This window comes from Micropterus salmoides, unplaced genomic scaffold (assembly GCF_014851395.1).
Source record: "Micropterus salmoides isolate LMB-PRFRI ecotype aquatic unplaced genomic scaffold, ASM1485139v1 Ms_hic_scaffold_3352, whole genome shotgun sequence".
Classification (NCBI taxonomy): domain Eukaryota; kingdom Metazoa; phylum Chordata; class Actinopteri; order Centrarchiformes; family Centrarchidae; genus Micropterus; species Micropterus salmoides.
In genome coordinates this window covers 1-26,415 of record NW_024042654.1, presented here as the reverse complement: position 1 = coordinate 26,415, position 26,415 = coordinate 1, and the positions used below count along the sequence as shown (strand labels likewise).

General features: G+C 48.9%; 2 protein-coding genes and 1 long non-coding RNA gene across 3 annotated transcripts; all 3 read left to right on the top strand.

Moving 5' to 3' along the window:
- The first annotated feature begins 854 nt into the window (after positions 1–854).
- On the top strand, positions 855–17,054 carry LOC119884309 (phosphatidylinositol 4-kinase beta-like). The gene is given in 13 exon segments (XM_038694756.1): positions 855–957; positions 960–1,508; positions 2,381–2,746; positions 3,900–3,944; positions 4,498–4,725; positions 7,463–7,690; positions 7,901–8,010; positions 9,112–9,216; positions 10,094–10,217; positions 10,814–11,079; positions 11,167–11,299; positions 16,235–16,355; positions 16,432–17,054. Coding segments are annotated over 13 exon segments (2,535 nt in total). The 5' UTR covers positions 855–879; the 3' UTR covers positions 16,614–17,054.
- A 1,980-nt stretch (positions 17,055–19,034) lies between these two features.
- Positions 19,035–25,507, top strand: LOC119884310 (unconventional myosin-If-like). Its single transcript, XM_038694758.1, has 5 exons — positions 19,035–19,280; positions 22,349–22,486; positions 22,899–22,988; positions 23,881–23,975; positions 25,420–25,507. Exons 1-5 carry the CDS (start codon positions 19,278–19,280, stop codon positions 25,463–25,465), a joined length of 372 nt encoding a protein of 123 aa, XP_038550686.1. The 5' UTR covers positions 19,035–19,277; the 3' UTR covers positions 25,466–25,507.
- A 130-nt stretch (positions 25,508–25,637) lies between these two features.
- LOC119884311 lies at positions 25,638–26,338 on the top strand. Its single transcript, XR_005440979.1, has 3 exons — positions 25,638–25,723; positions 26,079–26,210; positions 26,289–26,338. It is a non-coding gene; the product is annotated as an uncharacterized LOC119884311 (long non-coding RNA).
- The last annotated feature ends 77 nt before the right edge of the window (positions 26,339–26,415 follow it).

Genomic DNA, 26,415 nt, shown 5'->3' with positions numbered 1-26,415 from the left:
CACAGAAGCTGTAGACACGTTGCTTCGTTCGTCACTTTACTAGTTCGGTCAGTGAAAAGACAGTTTGATGCAGAAGCGATCTTTTTTTACACCTGCTGCTGATTGGGTAACACTTCTGATGGCAATCGAGACAAACGTACGTCAGCGTCTTGTTCTTCTTCCTTTGTTTTATAGAGATCGCATATTATTGTACGGCACCTTCCTGTGGGTCCTTTATCTCAAGGTTGCACTTCCTTCCTGCCTGACTTATCTTTGGATGTAGCGCCATCCTCTATTTCCCACCATGTAACAGATCAGGTTCTACATTTTCTGTGGATTTAAATTCCAAACATTCATCTGATTGACTGTTGCCCATTAAAAACAATGTTTTATTGATCAAACCTCAGCTTGGTTAAAACCACAGATAAGACATGGACGTAGTCATGGCGACGTCACCCGTTGGTTTTGTGACCGCCGGTATCGATGACCCGGGCCAACGACCCCACTGAGGTTAAATAGCTGAGTTTCCCTGCCAGTCAGTCAGAACTGAAGAAGTCCTTTGGATGAGGGACGAAACGTCTTCCAGTATCTTAAAACCAAGTCCAGCTGCCCTTGACTTTGACAAGTCTCTACCATCCAAAGAAGGTCAATCAGCTTGTAGCTCCGCCCTAAAGCCTCTCCTACTTCCTGGTCTCTGTTCCTCTAAATGGGACCATAATTTACTAAAAGCGCCTCTCGAACACGCCGACCTCGGTGTGGGCAACGATCGATTTCTTAGTGATTAATTATTTTTTCCATTATTGTTACTTTGTCTATAAAAGTGAATTGTGACCTCTGACGACCTCTGACCCTTTTCTCCACCTGTGTTTCAGTGGAGGAGGGCGGAGCTTCCCAGCAGCCATGATGGAGGACACTGAGCCGGATCTTTCTCCCACCCCCTCTGATCAGAACAGCCCCTCCCTCTCCCTCTCCTCCTCCCCTCCCTGTCCCTCCCCTCCACGCCCTCGTCCTCCTGTGGCGCCCCCCCGGCCGTCACGCCTCCTCTGGGGGTCATCAGCGAGGGCGTCGGGGAGCTCAGCCTGGTGATCGACGCCGAGGTGGCTCACCGGGCGTGTCAGGAAGTCCTGCAGAAGGTCAAGCTGACGCAGGTGGACAGTGATGTCGCCGGCCTACAGAACGGGGAGGGGCCTGACCCGCAGCCCGCCGCCACGGTGAGACCGATAAAGATCCGCGAGAAGGAGCGGGAGCCCGAGGGCCCGGCTCCCGGCTCGGTGAAGAGCGCCCGGCAGCGGCAGAGACACAACCCCTCCAAACAGTCGTGGTTGCTCCGCCTCTTTGAGTCCAAGCTGTTCGACGTCTCCATGGCGATCTCCTACCTGCACAACTCGAAGGAGCCCGGCGTCCAGGCGTACATCGGGAACCGGCTCTTCAGCTTCCCGCACGAGGAGGTGGACTTCTACCTGCCGCAGCTGCTCAACATGTACATCCACATGGACGAGGACGTCGGGGACGCCATCAAGCCATACGTGGTGGGTGTGGCCTGGGCAGGGGGCGTGGCTAAACAGCACATTATCACACCTGCGTCCAGCTTTGAATCTGCTCAGTTTACTCAGTTGGTTGACTCACTGATCACCGTTACAGCGACCTCTTCGATGATAAGATGCAGCGTAACGCCGCTCAGACCAGAGCGCCACGTTTGAATCATTAACCGCAGCGCGCAGGTGTTAATCTCTGAATATCTAAACCTCACGAGCTGCAGGTTTCTGAAACGGAGACGTGTGTAATAATCAGTAAGCCTGCAGATCTTGTTGACGTCGGGGATCCGGCTGTTTGGTGAAGGTTCTCTCTGAAAGCAGCTCGTTCACGTTGAGATGTGAAAAAGTTGGTTGCTGACATTAAGACAATATATTTCTGTGTGACAGGTTTTCTGAAATCTTATGTTTAAATATGCAAATGAGGCAGCATCTAATGAATATGCGCTAATTTGCATCTATTTCAGGAACTGAAGTCTGGATTAAGTCGGGTTCAAAATTATTGTTCTATTTTGTTGACACATGAGAGTGAAATGTTTTTCCAGAGGGAGCCTGGATTTCTCTCTTTATATTACTGTAACAGGCTAATAAACAACACGTTTTGAGCTGGTTTTGGGAATAAAATGTTCTCTAGTTCAGGCTGTGAATGCGAGATGGACAAACCTTCAGAATATAGTCAGGAATAAATGAGTTCAGGCTCAGAGGGAAAACTCATTTAAAGACACGTACAGGAAAATTCTACACATTCTTATTAAAAACCAGCCGATATCTGATCACATCCAGAACAACAACAACATAGAACGTAACACATCAGAACGTCCATTGTCTCACATTCTTAAGTGCCTTTAACCCCTGCGTGTCGTCTGCAGGTTCACCGCTGCAGACAGAGCATCTCCTTCAGCCTGCGCTGCGCCTGGCTCCTGGGGGCCTACTCCTCCGACATGCACATCTCCACCCAGCGGCACTCCAGAGGAACCAAACTGAGGAAACTCATCCTGTCCGACGAGCTCAAACCCTCGGGCCCCCGAGCTCGCAGAGAACCTCTGACTCTGACCCCATTCTGTCCCGTCATGTCCCCCGCCAACGGCCCCGGGCCCCTGGGAGGAGAGCACGGCCTGTCGCCCTCCAAACGCACACATCAGCGCTCCAAATCAGACGCCACAGTCAGCATCAGTCTGAGCAGCAACCTGAAGAGAACGGCCAGCAACCCGAAGGTGGAGAGCAGCCAGGACGAGGTAACAGCCAGATCACAGCGCCTGCAGGGGGGTCCCTGGACCTGAACCCAGACCAGAGTCCGAGACGAGACTAAAGCTAAATAAGGGTCATATAGGACCAGATGCTAACAGAGAAGCTAACCGAGCTGCAGTTGGTATGCAGGACGGCCGTCGTGAAAACAAGTTCATCGAGATAAAACGACCATTGTGCCGCACGCCGCTTCGCAGTGACACTAATCGAGCAGTACGTGTACACAGAGTACTTGGAGCGTACATTTCACCATCGTGGCGTTGCCTCAGATCGAACACGGTCACAACATCTGGATTGTAACCGGGCGGATCTTTATCGGCGTTATTTGTTTAATTGACTTCAAATTGATTTTATTAAAATGAATAAACGTGAACGTGCTTTTACGATCGCAACGCGCTGCAGCTTCCTCCGCCGCCATTTTCACAAGTTTGAAAATGAGTCAGAGGTCCCTCCCCTTCTGCAGTTTGATGATAGGGAAAACAAGTACGAGGTGGTTTCCTGCCGGGCTTGGCTCCTGGCGCTGACTCGGCTAATAAAGGACAGCTAGCAGCACGGCTAACCGAGCTAACTAGCCACAGATACAGTTAGCGGTTTAGCAAAAGTAAATGTATCTGTCCATCAACAAACTCTGTAAATCTCCTCGGGGCTGTGTTCCCTGTCGGTCTGTGTTCGGTTCTGTTCCTCCCGTGTTCACTGGGAGGCTGCCGAGCTCTGTGTCGTTGAGCGCTCGCTCGGCTCGGGTTTTTAGGCCCGATCCGGCGCCGCTCTCGGACGTTATCCTAGTCTGGAAACCTCCAGTGCTTAGAGTAGAGGTGTGACGTTAAACGCTGACCCCGCCCAGCTGTGACCACCGGGCTAACTTAGCTAATTAGATACCAGCAGCTAGCAGCACTTTCTGTTCTTCAGCAACCTCCGTAGTTCCCAGAGAGCTGAGGCGGAGCAGCCGGGGAACTTTAATGTTAACAGAGCAGCTGACTGCAGCTCGAGGGCGCGTTCACACTGACACACCGCTGTTAGATCATCAGGTTTAGCTGCAGTCCTGTTGCCCTGCGTCTGGTCTGGAAGGAGCTGAATAAACCAAATCACTTTGATGTCTCTAACATAATGTGGACCTGACCCCCGTCTGACCTCTGACCTCCTCAGGACAGCGGCTCCAGCTCGGACAGTCTGGAGTTGGAGCCTGGTCCCGTAAGTCCACCAGCGTCACGTTTCTCTCTCCAGGGTGCAGTGTGGGAACGAGGCTGTGGGTTCTGGTTCTGGTTCAGGGTGCGGTGGTGTCCCAGACGTTCAGACGCTCAGACAGAAATGAAACCAAACAGCTGAAGCGGCTGCACGTCTGTGGACCTCACCGTCTCTTCCAGTCCTTCTTTATGTTTCTCTGTTGGATCCAATCAGCTGTTTGATGTTGTGGGGGAACCAATCAGGTGCTGATCCGGTGTCATGTCTCCTTATATATTAACACCTGAACAGCCAGTCAGATCAGCTCCTGTAAAGGCAGCAGTCCTGGTGCTGATCGGGGTCCTGCTGCTGGCGGCTGCAGGTAACAGCGTCATGTTTGTGTGCAGGTTGTCACCTGAGCAGGTAAACGCCGTCATGATGCTGCTTCTCTCTCCTCTCGGCTATAAACTGAAGTAGCACTCCATTAATAAGGGGAAGCGGTTTAAACGAGACCTGTGGATGTCAGACCTCCACCTGCTCAAATGTCTCAGCAGTCCTCTAACGCCCCCCGTCTCTCTTGCAGCCGGTGCGTCTGGCGCCTCAGAGGGAGTTTATTAAGTCTCTGATGGGGATCGGGAAGCGTTTGGCCACGCTGCCCACCAAAGAGCAGAAGACCCAGCGGCTGATCTCAGAACTGTCGCTGCTCAACCACAAGCTGCCGGCCCGGGTCTGGCTGCCCACCGCCGCCTTCGACCACCATGTGGTCCGAGTGCCGCACACACAGGCCGTGGTGTTAAACTCCAAAGACAAGGTGACCAGCACGCACGCACACACGCACTCTGTATGTACACTGAGGTCAACAATCAGCTGCTCTTGGATGTCCCGAGATCAGAGCTAAAGAATAAGGGCGATGGAGCCTTTGGGCGCCCCGTCCCATGGAACAGCCTCCTCAGGCATAATAAGCTGCACAGACCCTACAAACGTTTAAAGCTGCTTAAGACTTTTTGCAGCAGCTTTTAACCTTCGTTGACCTGGTTTCTGTTGTGTCTGTTGTTTCTGTCCTGTGATTCACTTTGGCTCATTTTATTATTTATGTTTGACATCGACCCTTTTCAGCACTTTGCTCAACTGTTGTTGTTTTTAAATGTGCCATAGAAATAAAATTGACATACTGTCCAAGCCAAACACGGTTGAACAGAAGTGGGCGGGGCCACTGTGGCATTCCCCGTTGGTTTGTGGACTCTCGTTCTGAAGCCTCCAGTTTGGCTTTTGACTGTCGCCATCTTTTTTGGAACTGGATTTGACCATATTTGGACGAGAGGGTGGAGCTAGCTAGCTTGGTTAGCAAGGTGCATCTGTAGTTCAACTGTGCTTAGCTGTGGTGCTAATTTTAGCTAGCAACAAACAGGCTTAAAACAAAACGCACTTCCTGAAAAAATGAGCAGCTGGGTGATACGAGTCGCCTCTATCCTTATCAAGTTGAAGACTTGAGACCATAAACTCATCAGGAAAGTGTTTACTGAGGGAATAAATCAGCTGAGAAGTAGAAACATTTTCTCACAGACTTCTATACAATCACACTTCTTTCTGCAGCCGCTGGAGTCGCCCCCTGCTGGCTGCTAGAGAGGACGCAGGTTTAAGTCGCCCCCTGCTGGCTGCTAGAGAGGACGCAGGTTTAAGTCGCCCCCTGCTGGCTGCTAGAGAGGACGCAGGTTTAAGTCGCCCCCTGCTGGCTGCTAGAGAGGACGCAGGTTTAAGTCGCCCCCTGCTGGCTGCTAGAGAGGACGCAGGTTTAAGTCGCCCCCTGCTGGTTGCTAGAGAGGACGCAGGTTTAAGTCGCCCCCTGCTGGCCGCTAGAGAGGACGCAGGTTTAAGTCGCCCCCTGCTGGCCGCTAGAGAGGACGCAGGTTTAAGTCGCCCCCTGCTGGCTGTTAGAGAGGACGCAGGTTTAAGTCGCCCCCTGCTGGCTGCTAGAGAGGACGCAGGTTTAAGTCGCCCCCTGCTGGCCGCTAGAGAGGACGCAGGTTTAAGTCGCCCCCTGCTGGCTGCTAGAGAGGACGCAGGTTTAAGTCGCCCCCTGCTGGCTGCTAGAGAGGACGCAGGTTTAAGTCGCCCCCTGCTGGCTGCTAGAGAGGACGCAGGTTTAAGTCGCCCCCTGCTGGCTGCTAGAGAGGACGCAGGTTTAAGTCGCCCCCTGCTGGCTGCTAGAGAGGACGCAGGTTTAAGTCGCCCCTGCTGGTTGCTAGAGAGGACGCAGGTTTAAGTCGCCCCCTGCTGGCCGCTAGAGAGGACGCAGGTTTAAGTCGCCCCCTGCTGGCCGCTAGAGAGGACGCAGGTTTAAGTCGCCCCCTGCTGGCCGTTAGAGAGGACGCAGGTTTAAGTCGCCCCCTGCTGGCTGCTAGAGAGGACGCAGGTTTAAGTCGCCCCCTGCTGGCTGCTAGAGAGGACGCAGGTTTAAGTCGCCCCCTGCTGGCTGCTAGAGAGGACGCAGGTTTAAGTCGCCCCCTGCTGGCTGCTAGAGAGGACGCAGGTTTAAGTCGCCCCCTGCTGGCCGCTGGAGAGGACGCAGGTTTAAGTCGCCCCCTGCTGGCCGCTAGAGAGGACGCAGGTTTAAGTCGCCCCCTGCTGGCTGCTGGAGAGGACGCAGGTTTAAGTCGCCCCCTGCTGGCTGCTGGAGAGGACGCAGGTTTAAGTCGCCCCCTGCTGGCTGCTGGAGAGGACGCAGGTTTAAGTCGCCCCCTGCTGGCCGCTAGAGAGGACGCAGGTTTAAGTCGCCCCCTGCTGGCCGCTAGAGAGGACGCAGGTTTAAGTCGCCCCCTGCTGGCTGCAGGAGAGGACGTAGGTTTAAGTCGCCCCCTGCTGGCTGCAGGAGAGGACGTAGGTTTAAGTCGCCCCCTGCTGGCCGCTAGAGAGGACGTAGGTTTAAGTCGCCCCCTGCTGGCCGCTAGAGAGGACGCAGGTTTAAGTCGCCCCCTGCTGGCCGCTAGAGAGGATGCAGGTTTAAGTCGCCCCCTGCTGGCTGCAGGAGAGGACGCAGGTTTAAGTCGCCCCCTGCTGGCTGCTGGAGAGGACGCAGGTTTAAGGTGCTTCACTTTTCAGACCTGGAGGTTCCTGCTTGGTTTAAACACACGTGATGTCAGAAATAAACGCTGTCATACGCTGAAGTTAAGACTTGAACACACGCGTGTGATCTACCTGTTCCTCAGGTGTCAGACTGGGAGGGGTTTGTAGGTAAGATGGCGGCCTGACTCCGTGTAAAGGTGCCAACAAACAGAGAGCTTTAAGTTCAGTCGTCTTGATTCGATGAGCTGAATGAGGTCATGTGACAGGAGAGAGTTTTACCTGGAGACCGGGCAGTGGGGACAGGAACTGTTTTCTGAACACAAGTTTGTGTTCAGTTCAGACTTTTCTCTTCAAGCTTCAAACACAAATTATATTTGATTATATTATGACATCCAATCCAAATCCAGATATTCTTATGACCTCACACACAGCTGTGACACGATGACCTCGGCCTGTCATGTGACCTGTGTCCTGTGACCCCTCAGGCTCCGTACCTGATCTACGTGGAGGTTCTGGAGTGTGAGAACTTTGAGACGTCCAGCGTTCCGATGCGGATCCCGGAGAACCGGATCAGGAGCACCCGTTCTGTGGAGAACCTGCCGGACTGCGGCATGACGGCGGAGCAGAGAGCCGGCAGCTTCTCCACGGTCCCAAACTACGACAACGACGACGAGGCCTGGTCTGTGGACGACATCGGAGAGCTGCAGGTGGAGGTGAGAGGCCGGTCGGACAGGATGTGATGTCATCGGTATTACAGGACGTTCACTGAATCTGCTTCAATAATATGAAGGAATATTGTGATAAGTGGCTCTTATGCAGCATTCAGACCAAACGCGAATTTAACCCTCGCGCTGAAATAACTACAACATGAATTTATTTATTTATTTATTTTTTAATTATTGAATGAATTTTGTTGTCTTCAGCTCCCAGAGATCCACACCAACAGCTGCGATAACATCAGTCAGTTCTCAGTGGACAGTATCACCAGCCTGGAGAGCAAAGAGCCGGTGTTCATCGCTGCTGGAGACATCAGGTCAGTACACACTGTACACAGTACATGTAGTACAGACCACAGTACATGTAGTACAGACCACAGTACATGTAGTACACACACAGTACATGTAGTACAGACCACAGTACATGTAGTACAGACCACAGTACATGTAGTACAGACCACAGTACATGTAGTACAGACCACAGTACATGTAGTACACACACAGTACATGTAGTACAGACCACAGTACATGTAGTACACACACAGTACATGTAGTACACACACAGTACATGTAGTACAGACCACAGTACATGTAGTACAGACCACAGTACATGTAGTACACACACAGTACATGTAGTACAGACCACAGTACATGTAGTACACACACAGTACATGTAGTACAGACCACAGTACATGTAGTACAGACCACAGTACATGTAGTACAGACCACAGTACATGTAGTACAGACCACAGTACATGTAGTACAGACCACAGTACATGTAGTACACACACAGTACATGTAGTACAGACCACAGTACATGTAGTACACACACAGTACATGTAGTACAGACCACAGTACATGTAGTACAGACCACAGTACATGTAGTACAGACCACAGTACATGTAGTACACACACAGTACATGTAGTACAGACCACAGTACATGTAGTACAGACCACAGTACATGTAGTACACACACAGTACATGTAGTACACACCTCCTGTTGGAGGTTAGCCAGTAATGTTCACACACATTCGGAGTTGATCAAATAGTTCAGTTTTCTGTTCCACAGCACCGACTGACGTTTTGATTCTAAAACCTGAAAAAGAATCTGGCTACTGGCTCGATGAGGATCTGAGTCCACAGACGGACGTTTCTTTAATCCACAAACGTTACAGCACTCAAACACTTACAGAGGATTTAATCTTTGACGCTCATCAGACTTCCTGTCTGTTTGACCAGCTGTCAGACTCACTAACAGTCGGTGAATCTGATCTACGTGATCAGGATCAGATTCTCAAACGCACCCAGCGACAAAGTCAGTCAGCTTGTAGTATTTTCCGTCAGATTAGTAATGAGTAGAAGAATCTGCGTCTAACCAAACAGTAGGTAACGTGACGCTGTCCTCTGCATGTTTTAGGCGGCGTCTGTCGGAGCAGCTGGCTCAGGCGCCTACCACCTTTAGACGGGACCCCGAGGACCCGTCAGCTGTGGCCCTGAAGGAGCCCTGGGAGGAGAAGGTCCGGTAGGTGGAGCTCAGGGTGTATTTGAAACTGCCTATTTCTGTGTTTCTGACTGTATAATTCCAACGATGTGTTTCTGACTGTATATTTCCAGCCTGTTCTCATCTCAGGGCGTCGTATACCGACCGAAACAGGGGCGTTTCATACGGACGCTGAAGGGTACCTTTAGCATAAAATCCTTACGCTTTGTCACGCTGTCTGAAAGCGTCAGTTATGACGCATTGAGATGAGGATGTGTGAATATCTGTGTGTTTCCGAGGGTGTATTTCTGACTGTATATTTCTGACAATCTGTTTCTGACTGTATATTTCTGACAATCTGTTTCTGACTGTATATTTCTGACAATCTGTTTCTGACTGTATATTTCTGACAATCTGTTTCTGACTGTATATTTCCGACGGTATATTTCCGACGGTATATTTGCGACGGTGTACTAATGACGGTATAATTTTGACTCTATATTTCCAACGGTGTATTACTGACGGTATATTTTTGACGGTGTATTACTGACGATCTGTTTCTCACTGTATATTTCCGAGAGTGTATTTCCGACGGTATATTTCCGACTGTGTATTACTGACGGCATATTTTTGACTATATTTCCAACGGTGTATTACTGACGGTATATTTCCGACGGTGTATTACTGACGGCATATTTTTGACTCTATATTTCCAACGGTATATTTCCGACGGTGTATTACTGATGGCATATTTTTGACTCTATATTTCCGACGGTGTATTACTGACGGCATATTTTTGACTCTATATTTCCACCGGTGTATTACTGACGGCATATTTTTGACGGTGTATTACTGACTGTATATTTCAGACAGTATATTTCCAACGGTGGATTTCTGACTGCTCTGTGTTTACCTGTAGGAGGATCAGAGAAGGATCTCCTTATGGTCACCTTCCTAACTGGAGGCTGCTGTCTGTTATCGTTAAATGTGGAGATGACCTGAGACAGGAGCTGCTCGCCTTCCAGGTGCTGCAGCAGCTCAAGGTAACCCCGTGACATCACTACTGACTGAGAACTACTGACCAAAATCAGCTCTGCGCTCTTTTACCCTTTCTCCTCTTCCCCATCTTCCTCTTCCTTCAAACCTCTCCTCTCTTCTTCTCTTCCTCTACTTATCTCCACCCTCCTCCTCGTCATCATAATCCTGCTCTTTTTCTTCTTCTGTGTATCCATTTTCCTTCTGTTCTTCTACCTCCTCACTTCCACCTCCTCATCTCAAATCCCTCCTTCACTGCTCTTTTTTTCTCCTTCCTCATGTTTCTCCCTTTCCCTCCTCCTAGTCCTTCCTCCTTCGGCTTCTCGTTGCAAAGCTTCAATTCAAAGGAAATAAAAGTAGAACTGGAAGTGACTGTTGAGAAAAAGTGAACAACAGAGGCTACACCTCAGTGTTACCTCCTGGTGACTGTTGCAATATGAAAAAGGGTAAGAAAGGTGAAGCAGCTGAGACTGTAGAGCAAGTTGAGTTCAGGTGTGACTCCTGTCTCAGCACAGAGTTACTGCTGAAAAGACAACATTGAGATCAAATACAGCTAAATGGATCAGGTGTTCTTCATGTAAAATCCTTGTCCCCCCCCCTGCAGTCTATCTGGGAGCAGGAGCGCGTCCCCCTCTGGATAAAGCCCTATAAGATCCTTGTGCTGTCGTCGGACAGCGGGATGATTGAGCCCGTGATGAACGCCGTTTCCCTCCATCAGGTGAAGAAGCAGAGCCAGCTGTCTCTGCTGGACTACTTCCTGCAGGAGCACGGTGCTCCGACCACCGAGGCCTTCCTGTCTGCTCAGCGGAACTTTGTCCAGAGCTGCGCCGGGTACAGCCTCATCTGTTACCTGCTGCAGGTCAAAGACAGGTGAGAGGATGACATCACGTGGTCTCAGCTCCGCCTGCTCACACACCGTTCCTGTTAGCCCTCTCATGTTGTGACCTGTCCTTTCAGGCACAACGGGAACATCCTATTGGATGCTGAGGGTCACATCATCCACATTGACTTCGGCTTCATCCTGTCCAGTTCTCCCAAGAACCTCGGCTTCGAAACATCGGCCTTCAAACTTACCACGGAGTTTGTTGATGTGAGTTCATCTGAAGGTTCTTGTGTTCCTATAGGAAGTTCTAGTGGCAACTGAAGAGGTTCTAGTGTTCCTGTAGGAGGTTCTAGTGGCCATCTAGGACGTTCTAGTGTTCCTGTAGGAGGTTCTAGTGGCCATCGAGGAGGTTCTAGTTTTCCTGTAGGAGGTTCTAGTGGTCATTTAGGAAGTTCTAGCGGTCATCAGTGACTTTCTAGTGTTCATGTAGGAGGTTGTACTGGCCATCGAGGAGGTTCTAGTGTTCCTGTAGGAGGTTCTAGTGGCCATCGAGGACGTTCTCGTGTTCCTGTAGGAGGTTCTAGTGGTCATCGAGGGCGTTCTCGTGTTCCTGTAGGAAGTTGTAGCGGCCATCGAGGGCGTTCTCGTGTTCATGTAGGAAGTTGTAGCGGCCATCGAGGACGTTCTCGTGTTCCTGTAGGAAGTTGTAGCGGCCATCGAGGGCGTTCTCGTGTTCCTGTAGGAAGTTGTAGCGGCCATCGAGGGCGTTCTCGTGTTCCTGTAGGAAGTTGTAGCGGCCATCGAGGGCGTTCTCGTGTTCCTGTAGGAAGTTGTAGCGGCCATCGAGGGCGTTCTCGTGTTCCTGTAGGAAGTTGTAGCGGCCATCGAGGACGTTCTCGTGTTCCTGTAGGAGGTTCTAGTGGTCATCGAGGGCGTTCTCGTGTTCCTGTAGGAAGTTGTAGCGGCCATCGAGGGCGTTCTCGTGTTCATGTAGGAAGTTGTAGCGGCCATCGAGGACGTTCTCGTGTTCCTGTAGGAAGTTGTAGCGGCCATCGAGGGCGTTCTCGTGTTCCTGTAGGAAGTTGTAGCGGCCATCGAGGACGTTCTCGTGTTCCTGTTGGAAGTTGTAGCGGCCATCGAGGGCGTTCTCGTGTTCCTGTAGGAAGTTGTAGCGGCCATCGAGGACGTTCTCGTGTTCCTGTAGGAGGTTCTAGTGGTCATCGAGGGCGTTCTCGTGTTCCTGTAGGAAGTTGTAGCGGCCATCGAGGGCGTTCTCGTGTTCATGTAGGAAGTTGTAGCGGCCATCGAGGACGTTCTCGTGTTCCTGTAGGAAGTTGTAGCGGCCATCGAGGGCGTTCTCGTGTTCCTGTAGGAAGTTGTAGCGGCCATCGAGGACGTTCTCGTGTTCCTGTTGGAAGTTGTAGCGGCCATCGAGGACGTTCTCGTGTTCCTGTAGGAAGTTGTAGCGGCCATCGAGGACGTTCTCGTGTTCCTGTCGGAAGTTGTAGCGGCCATCGAGGACGTTCTCGTGTTCCTGTCGGAAGTTGTAGCGGCCATCGAGGACGTTCTCGTGTTCCTGTCGGAAGTTGTAGCGGCCATCGAGGACGTTCTCGTGTTCCTGTCGGAAGTTGTAGCGGCCATCGAGGGCGTTCTCGTGTTCCTGTTGGAAGTTGTAGCGGCCATCGAGGGCGTTCTCGTGTTCCTGTAGGAAGTTGTAGCGGCCATCGAGGGCGTTCTCGTGTTCCTGTAGGAAGTTGTAGCGGCCATCGAGGGCGTTCTCGTGTTCCTGTAGGAAGTTGTAGCGGCCATCGAGGACGTTCTAGTGTTCATGTGCTGTGAGATAACTGTTGTTGTGATTTGGCGCTATATAAATAAAATTGAATTCATGTAGGAGGTTCTAGTGTTCCTGTAGGTGGTTCTAGTGGCAACTGAAGAGGTTCTAGTGTTCCTGTAGGAGGTTCTAGTGGCCATCGAGGAAGTTCTAGTGGCCATCAATGACTTTCTAGTGTTCATGCGCTGTGAGATAACTGTTGTTGTGATTTGGCGCTATATAAATAAAATTGAATTCATGTAGGAGGTTCTAGTGTTCCTGTAGGTGGTTCTAGTGGCAACTGAAGAGGTTCTAGTGTTCCTGTAGGAGGTTCTAGTGGCCATCGAGGAAGTTCTAGTGGCCATCAATGACTTTCTAGTGTTCATGCGCTGTGAGATAACTGTTGTTGTGATTTGGCGCTATATAAATAAAATTGAATTCATGTAGGAGGTTCTAGTGTTCCTGTAGGTGGTTCTAGTGGCAACTGAAGAGGTTCTAGTGTTCCTGTAGGAGGTTCTAGCGGCCAACAATGACTTTCTAGTGTTAAGTGAGATGCGCTGTGAGATAACTGTTGTTGTGATTTGGCGCTATATAAATAAATTTGAATTCATGTAGGAGGTTCTAGTTTTCCTGTAAGAAGTTCTAGCAGCCATCGAGGACTTTCTAGTGTTCCTGTTGGAGGTTCTAGTGGCCATCGAGGAGGTTCTAGTTTTCCTGTAGGAGGTTCTAGTGGTCATTTAGGAAGTTCTAGCGGTCATCAGTGACTTTCTAGTGTTCATGTAGGAGGTTGTACTGGCCATCGAGGAGGTTCTAGTGTTCCTGTAGGAGGTTCTAGTGGCCATCGAGGACGTTCTCGTGTTCCTGTAGGAGGTTCTAGTGGTCATCGAGGGCGTTCTCGTGTTCCTGTAGGAAGTTGTAGCGGCCATCGAGGGCGTTCTCGTGTTCATGTAGGAAGTTGTAGCGGCCATCGAGGACGTTCTCGTGTTCCTGTAGGAAGTTGTAGCGGCCATCGAGGGCGTTCTCGTGTTCCTGTAGGAAGTTGTAGCGGCCATCGAGGGCGTTCTCGTGTTCCTGTAGGAAGTTGTAGCGGCCATCGAGGGCGTTCTCGTGTTCCTGTAGGAAGTTGTAGCGGCCATCGAGGGCGTTCTCGTGTTCCTGTAGGAAGTTGTAGCGGCCATCGAGGACGTTCTCGTGTTCCTGTAGGAGGTTCTAGTGGTCATCGAGGGCGTTCTCGTGTTCCTGTAGGAAGTTGTAGCGGCCATCGAGGGCGTTCTCGTGTTCCTGTAGGAAGTTGTAGCGGCCATCGAGGACGTTCTCGTGTTCCTGTAGGAAGTTGTAGCGGCCATCGAGGGCGTTCTCGTGTTCCTGTAGGAAGTTGTAGCGGCCATCGAGGGCGTTCTCGTGTTCCTGTAGGAAGTTGTAGCGGCCATCGAGGACGTTCTCGTGTTCCTGTAGGAGGTTCTAGTGGTCATCGAGGGCGTTCTCGTGTTCCTGTAGGAAGTTGTAGCGGCCATCGAGGGCGTTCTCGTGTTCATGTAGGAAGTTGTAGCGGCCATCGAGGACGTTCTCGTGTTCCTGTAGGAAGTTGTAGCGGCCATCGAGGGCGTTCTCGTGTTCCTGTAGGAAGTTGTAGCGGCCATCGAGGACGTTCTCGTGTTCCTGTTGGAAGTTGTAGCGGCCATCGAGGGCGTTCTCGTGTTCCTGTAGGAAGTTGTAGCGGCCATCGAGGACGTTCTCGTGTTCCTGTAGGAGGTTCTAGTGGTCATCGAGGGCGTTCTCGTGTTCCTGTAGGAAGTTGTAGCGGCCATCGAGGGCGTTCTCGTGTTCATGTAGGAAGTTGTAGCGGCCATCGAGGACGTTCTCGTGTTCCTGTAGGAAGTTGTAGCGGCCATCGAGGGCGTTCTCGTGTTCCTGTAGGAAGTTGTAGCGGCCATCGAGGACGTTCTCGTGTTCCTGTTGGAAGTTGTAGCGGCCATCGAGGACGTTCTCGTGTTCCTGTAGGAAGTTGTAGCGGCCATCGAGGACGTTCTCGTGTTCCTGTCGGAAGTTGTAGCGGCCATCGAGGACGTTCTCGTGTTCCTGTCGGAAGTTGTAGCGGCCATCGAGGACGTTCTCGTGTTCCTGTCGGAAGTTGTAGCGGCCATCGAGGACGTTCTCGTGTTCCTGTCGGAAGTTGTAGCGGCCATCGAGGGCGTTCTCGTGTTCCTGTTGGAAGTTGTAGCGGCCATCGAGGGCGTTCTCGTGTTCCTGTAGGAAGTTGTAGCGGCCATCGAGGGCGTTCTCGTGTTCCTGTAGGAAGTTGTAGCGGCCATCGAGGGCGTTCTCGTGTTCCTGTAGGAAGTTGTAGCGGCCATCGAGGACGTTCTAGTGTTCATGTGCTGTGAGATAACTGTTGTTGTGATTTGGCGCTATATAAATAAAATTGAATTCATGTAGGAGGTTCTAGTGTTCCTGTAGGTGGTTCTAGTGGCAACTGAAGAGGTTCTAGTGTTCCTGTAGGAGGTTCTAGTGGCCATCGAGGAAGTTCTAGTGGCCATCAATGACTTTCTAGTGTTCATGCGCTGTGAGATAACTGTTGTTGTGATTTGGCGCTATATAAATAAAATTGAATTCATGTAGGAGGTTCTAGTGTTCCTGTAGGTGGTTCTAGTGGCAACTGAAGAGGTTCTAGTGTTCCTGTAGGAGGTTCTAGTGGCCATCGAGGAAGTTCTAGTGGCCATCAATGACTTTCTAGTGTTCATGCGCTGTGAGATAACTGTTGTTGTGATTTGGCGCTATATAAATAAAATTGAATTCATGTAGGAGGTTCTAGTGTTCCTGTAGGTGGTTCTAGTGGCAACTGAAGAGGTTCTAGTGTTCCTGTAGGAGGTTCTAGCGGCCAACAATGACTTTCTAGTGTTAAGTGAGATGCGCTGTGAGATAACTGTTGTTGTGATTTGGCGCTATATAAATAAATTTGAATTCATGTAGGAGGTTCTAGTTTTCCTGTAAGAAGTTCTAGCAGCCATCGAGGACTTTCTAGTGTTCCTGTTGGAGGTCCTAGTGGTCACTATGAGTTTGGAGTGGTCTTTTTCAGGTTTCTAGTGGTCATTGAGGAGGTTCTTGTGTTTCTTTAGGAGGTTCTCGTGGCCACAGAGGTTGGCCTGTCACGATAACTTCTTTTGTTGGATGATATATTTTCCCAGCAGTGATATCATTGTCATGTTAGCACCACCGTGTGGCCGCTCATTAATGATTTTACATTTAGGTTAATAACTCGCTGTTCATCTGCGTAAAACAGCGCCGTGTATGCTGCTGCAAGTACATGGTTCTGGTGGAACATGAAGGTTTTTTCAACAGGACTTGTGTGAGAATAAAAATATATTTACTGAAAGTGTGTGTGTGGTTCTCAGGTGATGGGCGGTCCAGACGGCGACATGTTTAACTACTATAAGATGTTGATGCTTCAGGGTCTGATCGCAGCCAGGAAACACATGGACCGGGTCCTGCAGATAGTGGAGATCATGCAGCAAGGTGAGGACGCACACACACACACACACACACACACAGACTGGCGTTACCATGACCGTACTGCCGCCCCCCCCGCCAGGTACCCAGCTGCCCTGCTTCCACGGGTCCAGCACCATGCGGGGCCTGAAGGAGCGGTTCCACATGAGTCTGACGGAGGAACAGCTGCAGCTGCTGGTGGACCAGCTGGTGGACGGGTCCATGAGGTCTCTCACCACCAAACTTTACGACGGCTTCCAGTACTTCACCAACGGCATCATGTGACCCGGCGGCGGCGTGTGTGTGCGTGTGTGTGTGTGTGTGAGTGTGAATGGAGACTGATGATCCTCCTGCTCTCAGAAGTCGGCGGCAGAGACGATGAGCCTCCTCTGTCCTCCTCTCCGTCTGTCTCTCGTTGTCTTTTTGTTGAAAGAACTTTCTTTGTCTCGTTTGGTTCCAGCTCTTTTTCTTGTTTTTCCATATTTGGGCAGATGTCCCTGATTGGCTGCTCAGCCGGACTCTTGGCCAATCAGAGGAGCAGCCCAGTTTTAGTTTGACATGTGAATAGGTGGACAGTTTTTACAGGTAGAACCTGAAGGAAACGAGTCGGCGTCCAGAAGCTGGAGCCGCGGACTGAAGGACCACTCCGGAGCTTCTCATGTTTTAACTAACTGACTGGAACCAGTTTGTCCTCTGACCCATTAAACTAACCAGTGTCCACCTGCAGGTCCAGCTTCATGTGGTTCATGTGTCTTTACCTCCGACGTTTAAACTGATCAGCAGAGTAGAACTAGTGTTGTACTGCTGGAGTGAAAACTGCGCTCAGAGGAAAGTCCTGTTGTTTGGTTCTGTTACTGAGCTGGTCTGGTTCTTCTGAAGTCCTGTCAGGTTCTCAGGGTTTTAAAACACATCATACTCATAAGATTATTTTTAGATGTTTCAAACCTTTAAGGCTTCAGCGTTTCTTCCAACATTTAGAGGTTCATGTGGGAAAACAACATGAAGGACTACAGAACCCAGCGGCCGGTCCGATCAGGACTACAGAACCCAGCGGCCGGTCCGATCAGGACTACAGAACCCAGCGGCCGGTCTGATCCTGTTGGTGTTTCACAGATTTGTTACGAAGTCTTTATTTTTCATGCTGCGTATTCTTTTTCTTCTTCTGTACGACTGAGTCTCTGCTGCTCTCTCATCATCCAGTTTCCACATAAAGTGCGTCCTACAGGTGCTGAAGTCGTCCTACCTGGTCCTCAGGGGCCCCGTGCAGGTGTGCTCAACATATTAAAGCATGGATTCAGTAGCGGGGGGGTTCTCTGACCAACACGAAGTATTTGCTGGCCCCCAGGTGCTGCTGCTTCACGTTGTAGCCGTGCACCAGGGGCGAGTTCAGCGCCGACACAACGTTGCAAAACGTTTGGGATTGAACTCACCCCTGGTGTCATTGGGTGAAAGAGACCTCGTGTTCTGGTGTTACTGTAGCGCCCCCTGCAGGTAGGACTATTAAATGTCATCAGGCCACGCCTACAAACGTCTGGTTACCAATGACGGAACAGGAAGTGATACCAACCAAGTCGTTTAGTTTGGGGTCATCTAAATGTGGTTGGTCATACGAAGCAAAAACTGTTTCAGCACAGCGAGACAGCGCCGCCATGTGGTGTGACAAACGGTAAATACCATCATAATGGTGAAGCACTGGTCTGTGTACCCACCAGCTGCGTGGCCCCGGTACTCTTCTCTAAGCCGAGCACACAGAACAAGATGCATTAAAAATTAATAAGAAATAAATCATTTAATATTTAATGAAAATTCATCAAATACCGCAGGCCTGACTAAAAGCTTTACTGAAGAGAAAAGTTTCTCGCCTACTCTTCAAAATGGAAATGTTTGGTTGCTTCCTGAACCCAGACAGGGGCCTGACTCCTGACCCCCGGCACCAGCAGCAGCCGTGCATTCTGGGAGCTGTGGTGGGGCAGCAGGGTGTGAGGAGTTCTTTCATATAGGATGGTGCCTGACCGCCCACGAGCCGTGTACTTTAACGTGAATCTGTCCTGTTAAACATCTCTGTCCTCCTGCAGAGCTGCTTCATTTCAGCTTCTATAAAGTTTGATGTGTTTCTGTGTTAACGTAGAAGAAGTTCCTCAGGTTCTCTGTCCAAACCGCACGTTACTGTCACGATACACAGCGAGGTACAGTGAGCCAGGTGGGGGTTCAGGTGTGGCCCTGTACATTAATATGGAAATATTTTTAAATCCAATATAATCATTAAATATGTATTTAAAAGGAATAAATCATCAAACAGCAGGACAGGAAGATGGCTGAAACTGAGGAAACTGAGTCCTGGAGAAACCAGATCAGTTTGTGTTTCTGATCCTGGTTCCTCAATCAAGTTACCTGACAGGTAATATTTAGTTTACACACTCACTTCAACCTGTAAATAAATATTTAGTTTTAGTCCTTTAAAACACAAACTGTCGATAATCGATGGAACTTTATTAATCAGGCAGCTGATGGAAACAAACATGTTTGTTCTTACAGATAAAATAAAGAGATGTTCAAAGTAAAAATCCATAAAATAAAGATCAATGATTGTTGATCACTTCCTGTCCAGCTGAGAGCGCGTGATCCTGATGGTGGACACGCGGGAGCAGCAGCTCCGTGTCAGCACTACATTACCCAGAGTTCCGCAGGGCGGGAGGAGGCGGGGCTTTACCTGCCCACACCTGCAGAGAGTTGAGAGACTGAAGGAAGAAAAACTGACAGAAACCGGAGCGGGAAGAAAATGTTGGTCCGACCCACACAGTCCGTCTGAGTCACCGAGCCGAACCCACCTGATCCGGACTGAGCCGATCCGGGTTTAGTCCGAGTCCACCTGTATCCCGGATCCACCTGAGACTCCCTGAAGATTTCTCAACATTTACTGAAGCAGGAAGTGAGACAGGAGCCGCAGACATGGTGAGTTTCTCTTAGTACTCCAAACCTCCAGAACGGGTCAGAACTTTAAGGCAGCAGAGAAGCACACTCCGGTCCCGGTGCTGGATCGGGCCAGGTCGTGGTCCCGCAGGGTTCTGGTTTACTGTGAAACTCCCGCAGGAACAGATCTCTGATCAGATCTCTGTTTGTTTTTAACTGAAACTTCCTGAAGTTTGTTTTTGACTTTTTCAAAGAAACAAAGTCAAAGAGAACTTCAGAAATCCTTAATAATCATCAATGATCACTCATCAATAATCAGGGATTAATAATCAATCAGCACTTTGGAAAACGGAATCAATCAGTGAATTAAATCTAAGAAATCTCTAAATACCAAAAGGAAACAAAGTGAATTAAATTAATCAAAAAGACAAAAACAGAAATAAAAAAGATAAGAAACATGTTAAAGTCAAAATGTACAAACAAATAAATAAATAAACAAATTACAATTAAATTAAGAAAAAACAAATAATTCAGATGTATAGCTACCATGGAAACCCTCAGTGACAGCGAGGTTCCTGCAGAACGTTCTGTCTGTTTAGATCATGATGATTTACTTTATGGTGATGTTCAGTGTGAAGGCCGGATTATGGCCCCCGGGCTCCTGAGGGGCCACACAAATGTACTAAACTAAACTCTGTGGCCTCTTAAAGAGACATTTTCAAATCTGAATCATTAGTTTGTTCACAGTGTAATAAAGTACTACAATAGTACTAGAGTAGTACTCTGCAGGACTGACAGTACATGAACACTGCACAGGGAGCAGAGGTGTGTTTTCTAGGTGGGGCATCAACAGGGGCCCTAAACAAAAAGAGATCTGCGTTAAAGCTGCAGCTGATGATCGAGTGATCGACGAATCGTTCAGGAGACAAAGTGATTTATTGACGACTTGTTGCAGCTCAGAATGTTTCATCCTGTCGTTTATTTATCACACACACACACACACACACACACACACACACACACACACACACACACACACACACACAGCTGACTGGTCTGATCTGATCTCCCTCCTGAATTCCCAGCATTCCTCAGTCCTGTGGGATCTTGTTTAGGAGCGACGCCTCGACACGCAGCGCTGTGTGTGTCTGTGTGTCTGTGTGTGTCTGTGTGTGTGGAGAAATACTCTGTTCAAAATTACTTAGGTATTAAAGTATTAGCATCAAAATACCCTAAAAGTAAAATATTAAGTATTTATTTGCATATTTTTTTGGATTGTAATTATTGTCATGAAGATGGCCTCTGCGCTGCGTTTTGAGTTCAACGAAACAAATTTAATTCCCACTTTTCTCACGTCGTCAGTGGAACTATTTGTTCATGCAGCAAAGCGCCTGAGGAGCAGGAAACGTGCCGCGGCGCTCGTGCGTCTCCGTCGGCGTGGACTCCGTACACCGCTGCCGGGAATATTTCTCTCCAACCTGCTCTCACTGTGCAACAAACCAGTGGGGAAAAACAGAGACAGTAAAATGTCCGACCAGAGAGGATTCTGGATCACAGCTGCACCACAATAAGCAGAGACTAGAGACACGCGATGGTCCACCTGATTCCTGCAGGCAGAAACTCTGTAAACCTGCAGTGAGGACTTCACAGCAGTGGACCAGTGAGGCTTTAGAGGACCTTCAGGCGGGATTTGGACTGAGACGTGGCTGTGACGTCCTACATCAGCTTCTGTGAGGACAGACCCCGGTTCACCACAGACTCTGGTTCGCTAAGGCAGATCCCGGTTCACAGCTAAGGATGGAGGAGGGGCCGGTGTTTAGAAGTGGAGACCAGACCAGAATGGCTGTACCCGGCCAGCGACTCTGCTTCTGTCTGGAGGGGCTCAGACAGACCACCAACTACAAACCCAAAGCCTCCCACCCCATTAATGACTCTCACCTGGCCAACGTGCTGAACCAGTTCTACTGTTGCTTTGAATGACAATGGGACAGACATGACTCCATCCCCCGTGACTCCATTGATCAGCAGCAGTTCACCTCCCCAACCTCGGCAGGGTCCAGAAGCCTTCAACAACTCCCCACCCCAGAGTCTGTCTCCATTCTCGGGAGGGGCCTCAACTGTTCAGGAGGCAGAACTCTCGCCAAGCAGTTGGGCCGGACTCTGTCTCACCATCCACCCTGAACCAGTCTCTAGTCAGCACTGTGGAGTCCTTCTACTTCCTGGGCACCATTATCTCTCAGGACCTGAACATCACCTCCCTCACCAAGAAGGTCCAGCAGAGGATGTACTTCATGCTACGGCTGCAGAAGTTCAACCAGCTAAAGTCAGTTATAGTGGACTTCTACACCGCCATCACCATCTGGTACGCTGCTGCCAGGGACAAGGTCAGGGTGCAATCTACCATCCCTCAGGACCTGTACGCCTCCACAAACTGATCTGGTATAAATTTATACTTTAAGCAATAATAAATCAGGTGTTTAAATGTGGAGGACAGAAACCAGGTACAGAGCTGAGATCTGGTTCTTCCAGTCTGTATCAAAAAAAACAAAACAAAAGTAAGTATGTTGTAAGTATATTTCAGATGTAAACACGAGGGATATAACATGGCAAGAAACTTCTGTTTCTACACCAATAAGATCTGAAAGTTCATTAGTGAGCTTTTGTTGATTCTGGAGTAAAAAGGAAGAAAACAGTTAAGGAAGGAATTAAAGACAGAGTTTTATTTTTATTACACAGAAAGAAATGACTGCATCATCTGCATATAGGTTAAAGCACAATCCAATATTGATCAGTTCTTGTTGTCTTCAGGGACCTGGTCTTCAGACGTGGTTTAACTAATCCAGACTAACAAATTGTTTTTAGGCTCAAAAAGTCTTCTTATCCAGGTGATTTATTACAAATAAATATTATTATTATTATTATTATTATTATTTCCGTCACAAGTTCATCTTTGAAAAAACAGAACGCTCTTATTTTGAAATTAAAGCTGAGTGCTGATCATGTGATTGGCTGACGTGTTACTATGGTTACAGTCATGACTCCAGGTGAGCTACATTCAGAGGTGATGATCCAGTCCTGACCCTCTCTGTCTTTATGCCCCGCCCCCTCAGGGTAGTAAGGAGCGATACCATTGGCAGGCTCAGAACGTGAAGGTGAGCGGGGTGGACGACATGGTGCTGCTGTCCAAGATCAACGAGGACGCCATCACAGACAACCTGAAGAAGAGATTCATGGACGACTTCATCTTTGTATCCTTATACAGTACTAGAGAAAGTACTCAGAAGTTTTATATACTGCATTAAAAATGTTTAAGTAAAAGTACAAAAGTATTAGCATCAAAGTTTAGTTAAAGTAAAAGTACTCCTTTGTACAAACTCGTTATAAATATTTACACCCACTGACTGTAGGTGGTGCTGTTGTTACTGTGACTTCCTGTTTCCACAGACGGTTGCTCCTGATTGGCCAGGGCTGCAGGTGTTTCCTGGCAGCAGTTTCAGTTTTTACTGTTCGACCTGATTCAGTGGATCCAGTTAGTCGTTACTGAGAGCTCAGGGAGACTAAAGGGCTCATGAGGAGCTGCAGCAGCTCAGAGTTCTGGAACTGGTGGTTCTGATGGTGGTGGTTCTAGTTGTGGTCCTTGACCTGGTTCTTCCTTTTCAGACCTACATCGGGTCCGTTCTGATCTCTGTGAATCCTTTCAAACAGCTTCCATATTTCACTGACAGAGAGGTGGAGCTCTACCAGGGAGCGGTGAGACACACACTGGATGACCTTAATCTAAAGTAACCTGACCCTAACCATGGTTCCAATTATTGGGGGGCTTGGACCCCCCAGAAGAGGCAACAGTTCAGGGGTCTTTCTTACCTGCCACTGTAATATTACAATATATTTCCTGTACTCTTGCCTTATATTCAAGAATGTTAATATTAAAATTAAATATTAAAAAAGGACCGTACCGTTTCCTAACCTTGATGACCGTCTGTCTGCCCGCATCGCTCGCAGGCAGCTGCTCCGTTCAGTCCACCACACTAATGCAGGTTAATGTCAGCAGTTAGCTGCCTAGCTTCTTTAATACACTTCACTTTCCCACCTTCAGAGCATTTCTTTTACTGAAAATGAGCTGGGTGATGTTAGCTAGCTGAGAGCCCACCCTCTCATTTCATTACCACTATTTAATTTGTCAGCCAACACTGGTGCTCAGGCGAGAGCAGTGAAACTGAGGATTAGTTATTGTAGATACACATTTTGACATCAATACAGAGTTTATTGTAAGTCTTTTGGGAGTCTTTGGTTCTGTAAGTCTTTCTACAACAAGCATGATGTTTGTTTTCACTCTGGAATTCAGGAGTTTTACCTGCCCAGGTAAATGTTAAAATGGAGCCGGTGTAGACCGTCTCTGTTTAATATTATTTACAGAGACCCACAAACTCCCCAACAGTGTAACATGTAGAGCCTCCTGCTCTACTGAACCCAGATTACATTTCACTCACAGTCAACGTGAGCAGGAGGGAAGGAGCGATTCGCTAAGAAACAGTTACAACTTCAACTGTTGAAATGATAAGACTTAGGAATTACAGAAAATGCAGACTGCATCGTAACACGTATGTAATGTATTGATATGTTTCCCCTCTTCTCCTCCCAGGCTCAGTACGAGAACCCCCCCCACATCTACGCGCTGGCCGACACCATGTACAGAAACATGATGATTGACAACGAGAACCAGTGTGTCATCATCAGGTAGGCGGGGCTTTGTCTTGCTTCGGTCTTCAGTGTTTCTCTACAAGATTAAACATTCGTAAATAATCAAACACCTGTAGATATGAATTATTATCAGAGGCTGGACGAGCAGGAAGTGAGGTCAGCAGGTAACTTCAGGGTTTCAGACCCACGAGGGCGGTTCACTTCTGAGTGCTGAGCGGCTAACCTGTTCCAGAGCCCCGCCTACTGACCAATCAGCTCTCTTGGAAGATGACATCAGCATCTGTAGGAGATCCCGTAGACAGTTTTCTACTTCCTGTTTGTCTCAGATTACAGTTTGTAAAATCTGCCGCTCTGCTGCCAGCAGACTGTCCTCGTCTGTGATTGGCCGTCTGTGACGTGAACACGCTCTTGGCTGAATTATTGATAACCAGCGTCATGTGACTGCTGAGCCTGATTGATCGTTGGAGAAGGTGAACTTCGCAGTACAGGCGTCTGATATCAAACCTGAGCCCCGCCCACTTCAGAGAGCTCAGAGGAAAAACTGACAACTCGTCTGTTGACGTTTCAGTTGGTTCATTTCATCGCTGTGCGTCTCGCTTATAAACAATCGCTGTGTCCGAAATCCCCGCTCATCCGCTCCTCGCCACCCCCCCGTAGGGAGCTGTATGTAGAGCACTACACAGTGAGCTCCTCGCATTATTAAAACAACACTTTCGGACACCACTCCGATCTTTATTTTGGCACTCTTAATTACATCAGTGCCTTTGGACAATCAGTTTTTTCTATCAGTGCAATGCATGATGGTATATACGACTTGATTAGTGACCGTCGGTTGTACACTGCTTTCCAAAATGCATTCTGGGATACATTGAGTGGGCTACGGGTGAGTTGAGACACATGGTGCGTTCCATTTGACATGGGAAGTCGGAATTTCCGAGTTCCCAGTTGGAACTTTCAACTTGAAAGCCCCCTGAAGTCGGATTTCCGACTCGGGAAGTCGGGAGAACCGCACTACCCCGACTTCGTGATCCAAGATGGCTGCCGGGGTATCAACAGTTAGAGATTAGCACGTCTGTGTACTTGTGACTTGTGACAGCTGTCTGTGGACGTGTTGCTACAGTCTTTAGTGTGAGTAAATACCACACAATGCGTTTTTTAATCAACTGATATCAATAGCTAACCTGGCTAGTTGTAAACAAACAGCTGGTCAGGTTTTCCAACTTGTTAACTGGAACGCCGTAAACTCGGGTGTGACATCATTCCCAGCTCCGACCTCCGACTTCCGAGGTAAATGGACCACGGTAACAGCCTGTATCTGTAACTTAATGTGCACTGTCCCTTTTAAATAAACCAACACACGAACAGATCAGTCATTCTCAGGAAGAAGTTGTTTGTTTAATACTGACGAGCTCGTAGAGGACGACCGGTGAACAGGTTTTTAACTTTATAAAGTTGTAATAATCTGTTTCCTGTCGGTCAGCGGTGAGAGCGGAGCTGGAAAACAGTCGCTGCCAAATACATCATGAGCTACGTGTCCAAAGTGTCCGGAGGTGGAGACAAAGTCCAGGTCAGTACACAGAGGACCACAGAGGTACTTTAGGTGTTGGAATCCGAGTCAGAATGAAATATTTGGATCAATACTTCACTGTTACCGTTGTTACTGCTGCTGATGCTGGTGTGTGTTTGTGCGCAGCATGTTTAAAGACATCATCCTGCAGTCCAATCCGCTGCTGGAGGCTTTCGGAAATGCCAAGACCGTCCGCAACAACAACTCCAGCAGATTTGTGAGAATAAATATACTTTCTAAAGTGGATCACCTGAGAATTCTTGTTTCACAGACTGACCCGACGTCCTGGTTCTGACAGACCTGGCTTACACAGAGTAGCCATGATTCTGAGGTTTCCCTACAGAACTATAAGCTGGAACAGGCTCTGCAGTTTAAAATACCTTCTTGCTTTGCTGCTGAAGATGCTCTCTTTACTCTGAAAGTAGTCCTGAAGAACCAAATAGAACCGAGGACTGCATGTTCCCCCTGAAGTTTAAATATCTGCATCAGAAAGCTCGCTTTAAAGATTTTCTTTAAACATTACACTATAGTACTACATATAGTACATGTACACACTGTGCTCCTCCTGTCAGGGTAAATACTTCGAGATCCAGTTCAGTCGAGGAGGCGCTCCTGATGGAGGGAAAATCTCCAACTTCCTGTTGGAGAAGAGTCGAGTCGTTTCACAGAATCCTGGAGAGAGAAGCTTCCACATCTACTACCAGGTACTGCAAATATACTGCCAATTATACTACAGGTAATAAACGCACCTGACCTCTGTGACCTTTGACCTCTGTCCTCAGCTGTTGGGAGGGGCGACTGCAGAGCAGAGGAGAACCTCGGGGTCACGACCCCCGACTACTATTACTACCTCAACCATCAGGAACTTACACTGTGGAGGACATGAACGACAAGAAGGAGTTCTCTGAT

What these genes read in the sequence shown, in the direction of transcription:
- LOC119884310 (XM_038694758.1), top strand. An exon ending in TGGAGCTCTACCAGGGAGCG is followed by an intron (nt 22,989 to 23,880) that starts GTGAGACACACA and finishes TTCTCCTCCCAG; the next exon opens with GCTCAGTACGAGAACCCCCC. An exon ending in AACCAGTGTGTCATCATCAG is followed by an intron (nt 23,976 to 25,419) that starts GTAGGCGGGGCT and finishes CCTGTCGGTCAG; the next exon opens with CGGTGAGAGCGGAGCTGGAA.